The sequence below is a fragment of the Chrysemys picta genome, chromosome 3 (assembly GCF_011386835.1).
Source record: "Chrysemys picta bellii isolate R12L10 chromosome 3, ASM1138683v2, whole genome shotgun sequence".
In the NCBI taxonomy this organism is placed as follows: Eukaryota; Metazoa; Chordata; order Testudines; family Emydidae; genus Chrysemys; species Chrysemys picta.
In genome coordinates this window covers 83,942,921-83,955,387 of record NC_088793.1, presented here as the reverse complement: position 1 = coordinate 83,955,387, position 12,467 = coordinate 83,942,921, and the positions used below count along the sequence as shown (strand labels likewise).

At 42.0% G+C, this 12,467-nt stretch overlaps 1 protein-coding gene across 5 annotated transcripts in view; it reads right to left on the bottom strand.

Annotated features, from left to right (window-relative positions):
- AFG1L (AFG1 like ATPase) overlaps nucleotides 1-12,467 on the bottom strand; it is a 130,709-nt gene that overhangs the window by 69,387 nt on the left and 48,855 nt on the right. For 4 of the 5 annotated variants that reach the window (XM_005287655.5, XM_024102439.3, XM_065588318.1 and 1 more), the window contains one exon: nucleotides 5,158-5,257. The exons of the other annotated variant lie outside the window; for it this stretch is intronic. In XM_005287655.5, coding sequence (XP_005287712.1) covers nucleotides 5,158-5,257 — 100 coding nt within the window. The remainder of the gene's footprint in view (nucleotides 1-5,157; nucleotides 5,258-12,467) is intronic. 5 annotated transcript variants of the gene reach the window in all.

The window sequence follows — 12,467 nt, the reverse complement described above, 5'->3', positions numbered from 1 at the left end:
GGTCTTCTAATAATTCCCATCACATATACCATTTTTTTCAAGGCAACAAAATACAATTTGATTTGTAGGCAAACAATAAAATATTACAAATAAATACATAACCTTTGAAAAAAGGTTTAATTTATTAAAATATTTTATAATTAAATGCATATTTGACATTTATGAAAGAAAATGTACATTAATAAATATAACTGGTAAAACAGAATTTTATATCTATAGTAAAAAGTTCTCTTTTCTGGAAACTATGTAACTGTAGAGACAGGATGAATAGTTCCATTACAGCTTTATCATCATACCATAGTTATGATGTGCTACTTCACTTCATTAATACAAGTCTCCATCTGACTGCAAGGTCGTAACACTTGATTACAGGGCAGGTCAACAGAAGAATGTAGACACTCTGCCCACCTAAATTCCCCTGCCTCTGACACAGACCATATCAGATTATTATTATGTAAGGATTAGATTTTTATCACTAAGTGTTGGTATATGTTGATTTCACCATACACACAGGCAAACCACCAAAAAATTAAATCTATAAACATTTAACTGTATAGATTGGCAAAGTAAGAAAAATGCTGCTTGAGAACATATTAGGGTTTCATTTAAGGATATTTACATTGTATATTTTTTCATGTGACGTCGACAATTTGTGTTTTAATGGTTATAAAGCCTTAACATTTATGCATTACTACTGTCATTAAATAATTATTGTCTGATCCCCTCCCCATTGTCAAACTATCCCATAATTTCCTGCAACTGTGAAAATTTAATTTAATAAAAATTGAAAAAATGCTTAAACATAAACACCAATATTATCAGTTGAAATGATTAAAAAACCAACAAAACACAAAAACTGAATTCTGCCACGCCTATATAAAACATTTTGAGTGCAGCAATGCCTGAGAGCCATAATTAGGCTGGGTCTCATTGTACTAGGTGCTGTATGAACATAATGGTGGAGGGAGGATGCACTATGCGTGACAAATCAGGAGAGTACTGACAAAGTGATTCACAGGATAGTGAAGACAATGCTTACAGGAAATCTGGACACTAGTGAATCAGATTCTGAAACCTAATTACTCACAAAGTTGTACACAGTCGTGTACCACTTTTCACACAGTTCTCTAACATTTATGGCAAACACAATTTTTAAAAGTAAGCAATACATTTAAATGAATGCAAGTTTACAGGTAGAAACAGTGATCATTAAAAATTATTTTTTTGCCTGGAAATATTTTTAACATGCTGTAATATAAATAATAAAGTTGACGGAGGAGTGAAACTGGGATTCCAGAAATCACACCTTGACATTTCACTCTCATGTTCCAGTGGGAAAGCAGTAAACGTAACATTACTAAGTGTGGCACTAGAGTCTTGGCCAGTGTTTTCTCTAACCAGACTGCTATCTTGCCTCTTTGTATCCAGAAAGAGAGGGGAAAAAGTCCTGAGTTTGGATACTAGGGTTGCCAACTTTCTAATTGCAGAAAGCCGAACACCCTTGCCCCTGCCCCTTCCCTGAGGCCCCACTCCTTCTCCGAGGCCACGCCCCCTGCTCACTATACCCCCCCCCGCTCACTCCACACCCGCCTCCCCCATCGCTCGTCTCTCTTGGTCACTTGCTCATTTTCACCGGGCTGGGGAAGGGAGTTGGAGTGTGGGAGGGGGTGAGAGCTTGAGCTCTGGGGTGGGGCCAGGGATGAGGGGTTTAGGATGCAGCGGGGGAGCTCTGGGCTTGGGGGTGGGGCCGAGGGATTCGGAGTGTGGGAGGGGGCTCCAGGCTGGGGGAGAGGGTTGCTGAGTGGGAAGGGGTGAGCGCTCTGGCTGGGGGTCTGGGGTTGGGCCGGGGATGAGGGGTTTGGAGTGTGGGTGGAAGCTCTGGGCTGGGGCAAGGGTTCAGAGTGTGGGAGGGGTTGAGGGCTCCGGCTAGAAGGTTGGCTCCCAGGAAGCGGCCGGCACATCCCTCTGGCTCCTAGGCAGAAGGGTAGCCAGGGTGCTCCGCATGCTGCCCCTGCCTATAAGCGCTGCTCCCGCAGCTCCCATTGGCCATGGCTCCCGGCCAATGGGAGCTGCAAAGCCGGCACTCAGGGTGGCACTTGTGGGTGGGGGCAGCACATAGAGCCCCCCCTGACTGCCCCTCCACCTAGGAGCTGGAGGGACATGCCGGCTGCTTCCCAGGAGCTGCACAGAGCTGGGCATGGAGCCTGCCAGCCCCACTTTGACCAACCGGACTTTTAGCAGCCCGGTCAGGTGTGCTGACCGCAGCTGCCAGGACCCTTTTCGACTGGGTGTTCTGGTTGAAAACCAGACACTTGGCACCCCTTTTGGATACCTTAATAAGAACAAATATAGTGTATTAACCCAATGCCCTTTACTGGGGAGAATTTCATTTCAGACATTCATCTTTAGATACTGGAATATATTCTGTGTGCACAGACGGAGGAGGATGGGGTGGCTGCCCGAACCCATGGCACCACAATGCTATGGACATTCCCCCTGACATCCCCTCTGGGCCAGCCCTACGCAGCTCCTGCACTAGGGGCAAAGGTGCCATGTGGTGGGGACACAGGGTCACATGCCCCCCACCCTTCCCGATTTCTCAGACACCTCTCGCCAGGCTGCCCAGCAGCACAGGAGGGTGAGGAAACAGCAGGGCGGCTGACTGAGCTTCCCACACACACACACTACATGGAGCTGCTTCTCCTTCCCTGCTGCTGGAGTCCCAGTGTTTCTCACTGCCTCTTTGCAGACCGCCCGCTGAGGTGAGTCGGGGGCATCTTTGAGATCGGGAAGAGGAGCTGCGATGTGGTGCTCAGCGCCAGACGGCTCAGGTGGAGCCCAATCCAGTCCGAAAGCCCCAGAGGTGAGGGGAGCAGGTTGGGGGGGAGGGGACCCTGTTGCTGCTGCTTCAATGCACCCCCAGCAGCAGGGGGCATTGAAACTGCAGCAGCATCCAATGCGCCTCTCAAGGAGAAGGTGATTTGGGGGCATCATATTTCCCCCTCCAATAAAACGTGATTGGTAAGTCTCCAACTTCTTGTTAATTGCCCCAAGCACCATCCCACCCTGGCGCCACCCATCCTGATGGCACATGGGGAACCGAGCATCCCGACAGTGTTGCCACTTTTGTTGGTCTTGTTTTGAACACTTGCTAAATTGATTGAGGCTAACTCAGGCAGGGAGGGATGCCTGCAAGCTCTGCAAGGGTCTGGGCAGCCACAGGGACAGACAGCAGGAGGAGGAAGAGGCAGTTGCCAGTGTATGTTGTCTACATACATATCAAGTTTCAGGGGACGGAGGCAGAGGCAATATGTGGGGCAGTCACGTGCCCCCACAGAACCTTTCAACTGTGCCCCCCCCCCCACTATCCACAGTTACTTGTTGCCTCTGGCTAGGTGAATTCTCCCTCGGGCTATTGCAGTCCCTTTATGGTCCCTATACACCACGGGAGCAACATACACTATCGGGGCAGGCACCAGAATCTAGCCAATTGTTCACAGACTAATATTTTGAAGTAAACAGGTAGGTCCAAGCCCAAACTCATGATCTACAAGCAGAACTTTGGGGTGTTTGAAGTTATCCTTTTTACAGATCGCTCCCAACCACACTATGCACCCATCCAATTTGCCTTTTTCTCTTTCACTTAGTTGTGTTAATTATATCTTGACTTAATTACAATTGCTCAAAGAAGGATAAAAGTACAATAATAACTGAAGGTTGAAAGACATAACATTTCCTCCTCACTATGACTATTAAAATGGAAGAAAAAATCTGTATTTTAAAGCTTAAGTGATTCTGTTCTAAACAAAGAAAATCAGTGTAACTTGAAAGCCTTTGGTTCTTGCATGAAACTTCATATAAATAAAAAAAACAAACAAATATTATACTAATTAATACCATTGCATTAATTGTCTCTTAGAAGTGTTATTTGGCTACCAAAAAATTATAAGATTAATTTATTGAGCCCTCTTTGGCTAAAGCCTTGCATAGTTAAGGGCTCTATGAAATGTTCATATCAAGCCTTCCTTTTATTTATTAAATAGTATTGTGAAGAATTATTTAAAGAGTTCTCTAAACCAATATATCGCAAGAGTTTGTGTGTGATGTCAAAGCAGTTGGGGACAGAGCCTCTTGGTGGATCGCATCGAGCTAGCACAAGTGTAGCCACGGTAGCAGCACCGGAGGTGTGGCTGAGCCGTATCAAGTATTTACACACCAGTTTCAGGCAGGTTTGTATTTGGCACAGTTCAGCCATGCTTCCGCTGCGGATGGCTACCCGTGCTACCGCAGCTTCCTTATTTATACATGTGCTAGCACAATGAGAGCTAGTGTGAGTATGTGTTCACAAGAAGGGGAAATCACAGAGGGATTGTCTATACCACTGATTAAGTAGATGTAACTTACGTCACTTACTCAGGGGTGTGGAAAAGTCATCTCTGTGAGCGATATAAATTACACTGACTTAAAGCAGTGTCTACATCATGTTATGTCAGCAGGAGACGTTCTCCTGTTGACGTAGCTGCAGCGGCACCGATGTAGCACAGTAGTGAAGACAAGCCCGTAGCCTAAGAATGGGGCGGGAAGAAACAGGGAGGAGTGATAGCTCAGTGGTTTGAGCGTTAGCCTGCTAAACCCAGGGTTGTGAGTTCAATCCTTGAGGGGGCCACTTAGGGATCTAGGGCAAAATCAGTACTTGGCCCTGCTAGTGAAGGCAGGGGGCTGGACTCGATGACCTTTCAAGGTCCCTTCCAGTTCTAGGAGATAGGATAGAATATCTCCATTCCCTCTCCCTTCTGCTGGCCAGGCTCTGCCTGTGTCCTTGAGCCCACCCAATCCTGAGGCAGTTTATCAGTTTTTCTCTCCACTATAGAGATAGGAAGGGTTAGAAACATCACTAAAGAAGCTGTAGAAGTAGAGAAAAAAATTATTTTGGGAGTGGGGGCGGGGAGAAGAAGAGAGGGTAGGACCCAGGATGGACCCTTACTTCCATACATAAGAGAAAACTAGGAAGGATCTGCATGGCATGGAAAGAATACCACAGATTTTTAAAACTAGAGATTTTATCACCATTAAATTTGAATAAATGTAAAATGCTTTTATAAGAAATGTGTTCGTTTCACTGTGCTTGTATCATATTGGTAGCATGTTTGTTTTTACCTTCAGGTGGCCTATTAGATGTTGCCACAACGACAACCCCGTTTTGGAACAGATTTTCAAAAAGCTGTTTCAGAATCATGGCATCAGCAATGTCAGTGACCTGTGAAAGACAACACAATTGTTTTTCTTGCTTTCAACTTCTGCCATAATAGATCTGCAAATGGTTTCATAGTCAGAAAAGAAAAAAAAAGGCTTGTTAGTAAAATCCTGGAGAAAGATTCTAATGATTGCTTGTGGGGGAGGGGGAAATAAAGGAGATAATTAATAAGCAGGGAACGCATGGCAATCTTTTAAAACTTGCCTGCTCTTTATTACAGAACCCCATCATTTCTTTACCAATTGCTAAATGATTCCATGTTAACTTCTATTATAAAACTACAGGTGGGAGACACAGAAAACAGACCTACACATTTCAAAGAGGCCTAATTAATTAGAACCAACATGAAAAACAGAAGATAAAGAAGGAAAATACATACCAGCTGTTTTACATTTCTATTACCTTTCTAGTAAAGGTTGGTAGAGGTGACTTTAAATGGTCATGGGACTTCAGAAATAAGGACAAGTAGCCAACTATACATAATCAGCTGCTGTAGAAAATAGAATGATATGACATAGATACTATTGTGTGATTGTTGTACAAAACAATTCAACAGATGGCCCATCACAAAAATAAGCAATTTCATTGTTCTTTTTAAGTGCCTTCTATTACTGTCCATGAATAATCAAAAGGCACTGCAGTCACTTCCAGCATAGTCAGCCTCTTCTAACCTTCAGACAAAACATTCACTTAAAAAACATGAAAAAAATTGGGTGCTACAATTAATACCGAAAAAAATTAACAACAAGCAACAAAGTGAAAATTCTTAGACAAACTATTTTCTAAGGCTAGTTTTAACTAACTTTATGGTATCTAGAAACTGATCCTATAGACTTGCAGCATACATAATGTTGCGTCAGAATGGAGAAAAATATCAAACTTTTCTGAACAGAAGAAAAATTAGATATGACAGTATACTATAGGGGTTACAGAATCTCACGGGCTAATAAAAAAAAAATCAATGTACCCAATAACAAAACCATCTTAACTACTGTTATCTATGTTTCCCTCGCACTTTCCCTCCTATTGTTCATTACATCAACTTTGTCTTAATTTAGGCCCTGATCCCACAAGGGGGTTTCTGCCTATCTGGATTGTAGGTCTGGAGCTGCGGGCTGCAATCCTGCAATAGATAACACGCAGGTGGACTGCTATACCCACATAAAGCCATGCTTTTCACAGGCCAAACAGTCCACCTATGTGTTATCAGTTAAAGGATTGGAGCCTTAGACCTAGGGTATGTCTACACTTAAATGCTCCTGTTGGCACAAGTAATCCACCTTCCTGAGAGGCGGCAGCTAGAGACATGTCTTCACGTAAAATGCAGAGCTGTACCGCTACAGCGGTACTGGTGTAGCACTTCAGTGAAGACGCTACCTACATTGACAGGAGGGTTTCCCCTGTTGGCATAGGTAATCCACCTCCCTGAGAGGCAGTAGCTAGGTCGACAGGAGAATTCTCCCATTGACCTAGTGCTCTCTATACCAGGGCTTAGGTCAGTATAGCCACATCTCTCAGAGGTGTTGATTTTTAAATTCCTAGTGCAGACCAGGCCTTAGTCTACATTAGAAAATGTTTGCCAGTATAGCCTCCTAGTGTAGACGTGCCTTATACTGGCAAGAGTGCTTTTGCTGATATAGCTCATGCCGTTCCCCAAACAAAAGCACTTCTTTGCCAATATAACTGTGCCTACAATAGGGTTTTTGTTGATATAAAACAGCATACAAAAAAAATCCACCCTTAACCAACATTACTATACTGGCAAAAGTTTTATGTGTATATCTGGCCTTAAACTTTTGGGGGTTTGTGGGTTAAGTAGTTGAAGCCACTGCAGCCTCCACTTAATCCACCAATTTGTGGTGAAGCAAGGCAAAAAGGGGGAAAGGAGGAAAAAGTCAGCCTTTGTCTACACTGGCACTTTTGTCAGCAAAACTTTTGTTGGTCAGGGGTGTGAAAAAAACCACACCGCGACCAACAGAAGTTTTACTGACAAAAGTGCCGGTGTGGACCGCGCTATGTCGGTGGGAGATGCTCTCACGCTGACATAGCTACTGCCATTAGTTGGGGGTGATTTAACTATACTGGCAAGAGAGCGCTCTCCCGCCAGGATAGAACAGCTACACAGAAGACCTTACAATGGCGCAGCTGCAGCGGTACAGCTGTGCCACTGTAAGGTCCATAGTGTAGATATAGCCTTAGACTCTGCTCCTGACAGCTAGTTTGGAGACACTGGGGGAAAGCTTTAATAGAAGCAGTTTTCTCCTTCCCTGTGATCCATCCTTCCGCAAGAACTAGGTGAATGGTTGTCGGAGGACTAATATTTAGGGGGGGGGGGGTTATTACATTTTCTTTTCTTCCTCAACAATAAGTTCAATAACACACTCCATGGAGTGCATGTATCATCCAGCAACCCTCTGGTGTGTTCAGGACAGTTATTGTACTTCTATCAAGGTTTGCATGGTTGAGGAACACACAACCTGTTGAGTGTAGCTGCTGTAGCTGTAGTCAGCTACTGATGTTTTCCTGAAGGCTCTTCTGAATTATTAAAACTTCAGAAACTTCCAAAGTTGTCTTCAAAACTCAAGACATGTAAAGGAAAGTGGTGCATACATTATTTAATTTGAAAGTTAAGATCACTGTTAAATTTAGTTTCTGCACACTCAAACAGAAGCTTCTTTTCAACTGCTCGAATGCCAGTTTTATTTCTGATAATAAATCAGAACGTAATTTCAAATCTAAAAAGAATTTGGACTTTTTTATTGTGTCAGAAAAAAATCTCAGGAATTGGATTTTTAAAATGGTGATATACATTATTTTACTACAAACTTTGTATTTTTTTTTAACTACACACTTATGTGGCAAAATATACTTTTCCAGGAGCAGAGAACATAATGGAGGATTGAAGAGAATTGTAACATTTATGTACACTCCAGTGCAAATGTTTACAATGAAGTAAGAGAAAGCAATGAATAAAGGCCTGTTACTGAGTTATTATTTGATGTTACAGAATTTTAGTGTTTTTGCCTTACCAGAATAAATTAACTTTTGAAAGCTACATAATTAATAAAGCAAGAGTCATTTTGTGTACTGGGGTGCCAATTTATTTTCTTTTGATCTTGTACAGCTTTGGAAGGGAAAGATAATTTTACAGTGTAAGCAAGCAGAAGACAATAACTGAAGCGTTCTCATAGCTCAGGTTTTTTCTGTACCCAGCATTCATTACAACCAGGAACAAAAGAGAAGGCTACAAATTACCAATAAGGGGAGTCTGCTAATGGAGAGAATGGAGAAATTTCATTAGCATTTAAGAGAAAAGATTTTTATGACCTAGTGCTGCTTTCCATTATGACTCACTTAAGTAAAAAAGAAAAAAAAATCGAATAGTTAATTTACATGTGTAAGTGCTTGAGACTCAGTCATCCACTGATTGGTACTGCTCCATATAATGAATGACAAACATAAGCATGTATTATCAGTAATTAGTATTAGCACAAAAATAAGAGCCTAGTTTTTTATTAGAGGCTTTTAATAGCTTTGCTGGCTTGTAAAAACTGTCTAACTGTAGTTCTTTTTTAAACCCAAGTGATACTGAATAGTATTTAAATACTATCTCTGTGTGATCATTCTGCTTACCAAAAAGTAGGGATTTTATTTTCATTACCATTGCTACCTACCACAGGTATTACAAAATTAGAAGCCTAATTACTTTTATGTAGAGTTATTTCAGCACTCAACAAAATAAAATAAAATCCAGATTTTATAAACCACCCATTAGGATACTGAAAAGCACCAAAATTGTAATTACAAATGGTATGACTCTCAGGATTTTATATTTAGGGCCATCTATTAAAGGAGTATACTATTTATGTGGATGCAAAAAAGATGGGTTGTTTTATTTATCATACGCACTAATGACAAAAGATTGGGAAGAAAAAATACTATTTATTAATCTGTTCACAAGCAGCTCATATTAAGACTGATCAAGCTTTCAGAAACATCTAGTTCATAAGGCATGCTCAGAGGCTTAACATAAGCATTCGTATAGTGGCAGCCATACAGAACTTGTAACATGAAACCTATTACATCTCCATTTTAAGATATCTGAATTCTTTCAGTAAGAACTTTAAGAAATAATGAGTAGAATAAGTCACTAGATTCTGAAATACTTTTCACTTAGTCACTTAGTCAATACGTTATTTTAATTTGTATTTGTCTGTGGCTGTTCCTCACCCCAACTCCTACAGGCTCTAATATGATTTACTCCAGGGTGACTAAGATGTGACTTCAGCCATGTGTTAAATGGAACTCAGCAACTTCAGCAATGCTGTTGTCTTTAACAATTCTGCATTTGGTGGTCTCTGAAAAGTGGGCATCTTCATTGTTTTCTGCTGTCAGTGTCACAGAACCTCGTCTCCTCTATACTACAAAGAACAACATCGTCACCTTTTCTCCTATATGCAAAAGGTATCTAAAGGAAACCTTCAATATTTCAAGTAAATCTCAACAACTTCTCTGGTACTTCTGTCCATTTCCACAATGCATGATCATGGTTCTGTGGTAGGAGTAACGACTTGCTTCCACTGACATTGTCTGTTCTCAAGTAAAAGGATTTTTCAGCTGTCATTGTGGACAGCAATTTTGTCTGTATGTCACAGTTAATATTTGTTCTGCCTCTTTTGTTTTTCTTCCAGTTGTATTTGTAAATCTAGTGTTTGCTTAAATTTGAGTAAATCAAGCCTTGTGTTAAGACTGCCAATTAGCATCTCTGCTGGGGAAACCAACTAGGGAAATGAAGGATAACGTGGGTCTTTCTTTAAGAGTTTGTTCCTCCCATCTGAACAGCTCTCCCAGACATCACATCACTTTGTGACTATTTAGGTATTGGCCTTCACAACAACCTCTGGCAAGGAGTTCCAGAGGTTGACAGGGCGTTGCGTGAAAAAATACTTTCTTGTGTTTGTCTTAAACCTGCTACCTATTAATGTCATTTGGTGGCCCCTTGATCTTGTATTAATCAACTTGAAAAAAAATTCCAGAAGGATCTGAGCCTACCTTTGAAATGTGGAACAAAAACAGAAAACTCTTCAGTACTGGAGTAACCAAGCAGTGGGTACCCATACGGGAAAAGAGTTATTTATATCAACATATCCTATACTGGAATTAGCAAAGAGGTTCCTTTATCGAGTGTTTAAAATGTACATCTCTGGCATATCATGTTTACTCAAAAACTTCACATTGCTTAGTAGTATAAATACAACATGGTGTGTAGTTGGATTATGTATCAGTTTCTGCAGAGCTCTGTTTTGCAATACTGTTCATACTCACTGGATGAAGCAAATATAAAATTACCAGCAAACAATTAGGTTAAGAATCAGAAATAGTACTTCATTCAAAGCCAAGAGTTAAAAAACATGGAAGAGGAAAAACATGAGTAAGCTTGGTACAAGTGGTTTCTTTTACAAAAGGAACACAGGGAAAAGCAAGCAAGCATGCAGTACAAAAACTAAAGCAAACTCTGAGGAAGCGTGATGTGGTGGTGTAATCCTTGTGCCTGACAAGGGGTGTAGAAAGGCACTTGCAGTGTTTTCTAGGTGGAAGGAGGAGATTGGGAATAACGTATAATGAATAAGACAAATGAACTCTTCTCCCATCTGGCAACATGATTTGCAGCCTCTCTTCTGCCTGTGAAATAACTTTAAAACATAACCAGTCTTTTGCAAGAGAGGAAAAATGGCACATTTTCACTAAATTAAAATGTTACTTGTCTATTACAGAGTGTACTTGTATTTGCACAAGCCGACTAATCAGCCGTCAAGTATTTTTTGACACTTTTGCATCAATGGTGATACACATGCACACCTCCGCCTCCCCCCAAGTCTTTGTATTTACAATACCTACACACATAAAAAGATTGTGACATGAGATATCTTCCTTAAAACTTTACAAAAGCTAGGCCATTCATAGCTAAAGCTGAAACTTTTTCTTGACTTCACCTTGTTGTCCTTAAGTATTGCACGGGTTGCCATCTCCACTCATAAATGAGCAACCAAAGTTAGAAGCAAAACAAAATCCCAAACCAAAGGCTGAATACTCAGGCTTGCAGAAGCTAAAGGATTTTATATGACTGTGTAGGCAACAAAGCCATTATCTGAGAGTCTTCTGAGAAAGTTCGATCAGATTCAGGAAACAGTATTCTACCCAATTTGCCTTATTATTATACTTGAGTATTTTTTAAAAAACACCACCATAACAAACACACAAAGGCCTGTCATAAATTTGCAAAATTGAACACACCACATCTTTAAGTGTGTGTGTATGTGTTTGTGGGGGAGGCTATTGTCCGACTTGCTGGGGAAGAGGAAATAGCTCTTTACGGCCAGGAGGAGGAGCAAAGCTCAAAAGCTGCTGCAAAAGGCGGAGTGGGTCAGTGTGCTGACGCTGACTCATCTCCAGGGACCGGAAAGGCTGGGAAGTTCAAAAGGGGTAAATCTGGCGGGAGAAGACCCTTTTCCCCAGACCAGGTGGGGCAGCACCCACCCTGCCTCCCCTTGAGGGGGCAAAATACCAGGTTTGGTCAGGACCAGCTGTGGGCTTCGTGCTAGCTGCTTCTTTCTAGGGGGGCTGGGAAGGAATTTTTCCCTTACCACCAGATTGGAATAGGTGGAGTGGGGGTGTTTTCACCTTCCGCACAGTGGGTTTGGGAAGGGGTTTGTTATCGTGAGTAGGGAAAGAAGTTAGGCTATGATGTCACCACTCATTATGCAAGGATCGGGCAGATGTCCAGTGCAGGGCTCCACAGGGAAGGGATAGAGTGACCAAATAAATAGCTTGGTAAAGGACTTAAAAACAGAGATGACCTGTGCCTGCCCATGGGCAGCAGTGTTACTGAGCATGCTAAGTACAAGCCAAGCAGCAAATCTGGGGGTGCACATGACCTCACATGCTCCCCGATGTCCCCACTGCTTAAAAAGGAGCAGAATGGGGGAGGGGGACTCCTATGACTGGTACAGCAGGGAGCCAACCCCTTTACTTATAATAGCCCACCTTAACCCTCGTTCAAGGGGGGGATTGTAAGGTCCCAGCAAAGGGTTGGCTGTGGGACCAGGATGGAAAAAGAGAGGGGTTGGTGGAAGCCCCTCGGGTAGATATTGAATAAACATGGAATTACCTGCACTGTACATTTTTATCTGCTGAGTAGTCCCAGATATCTAAT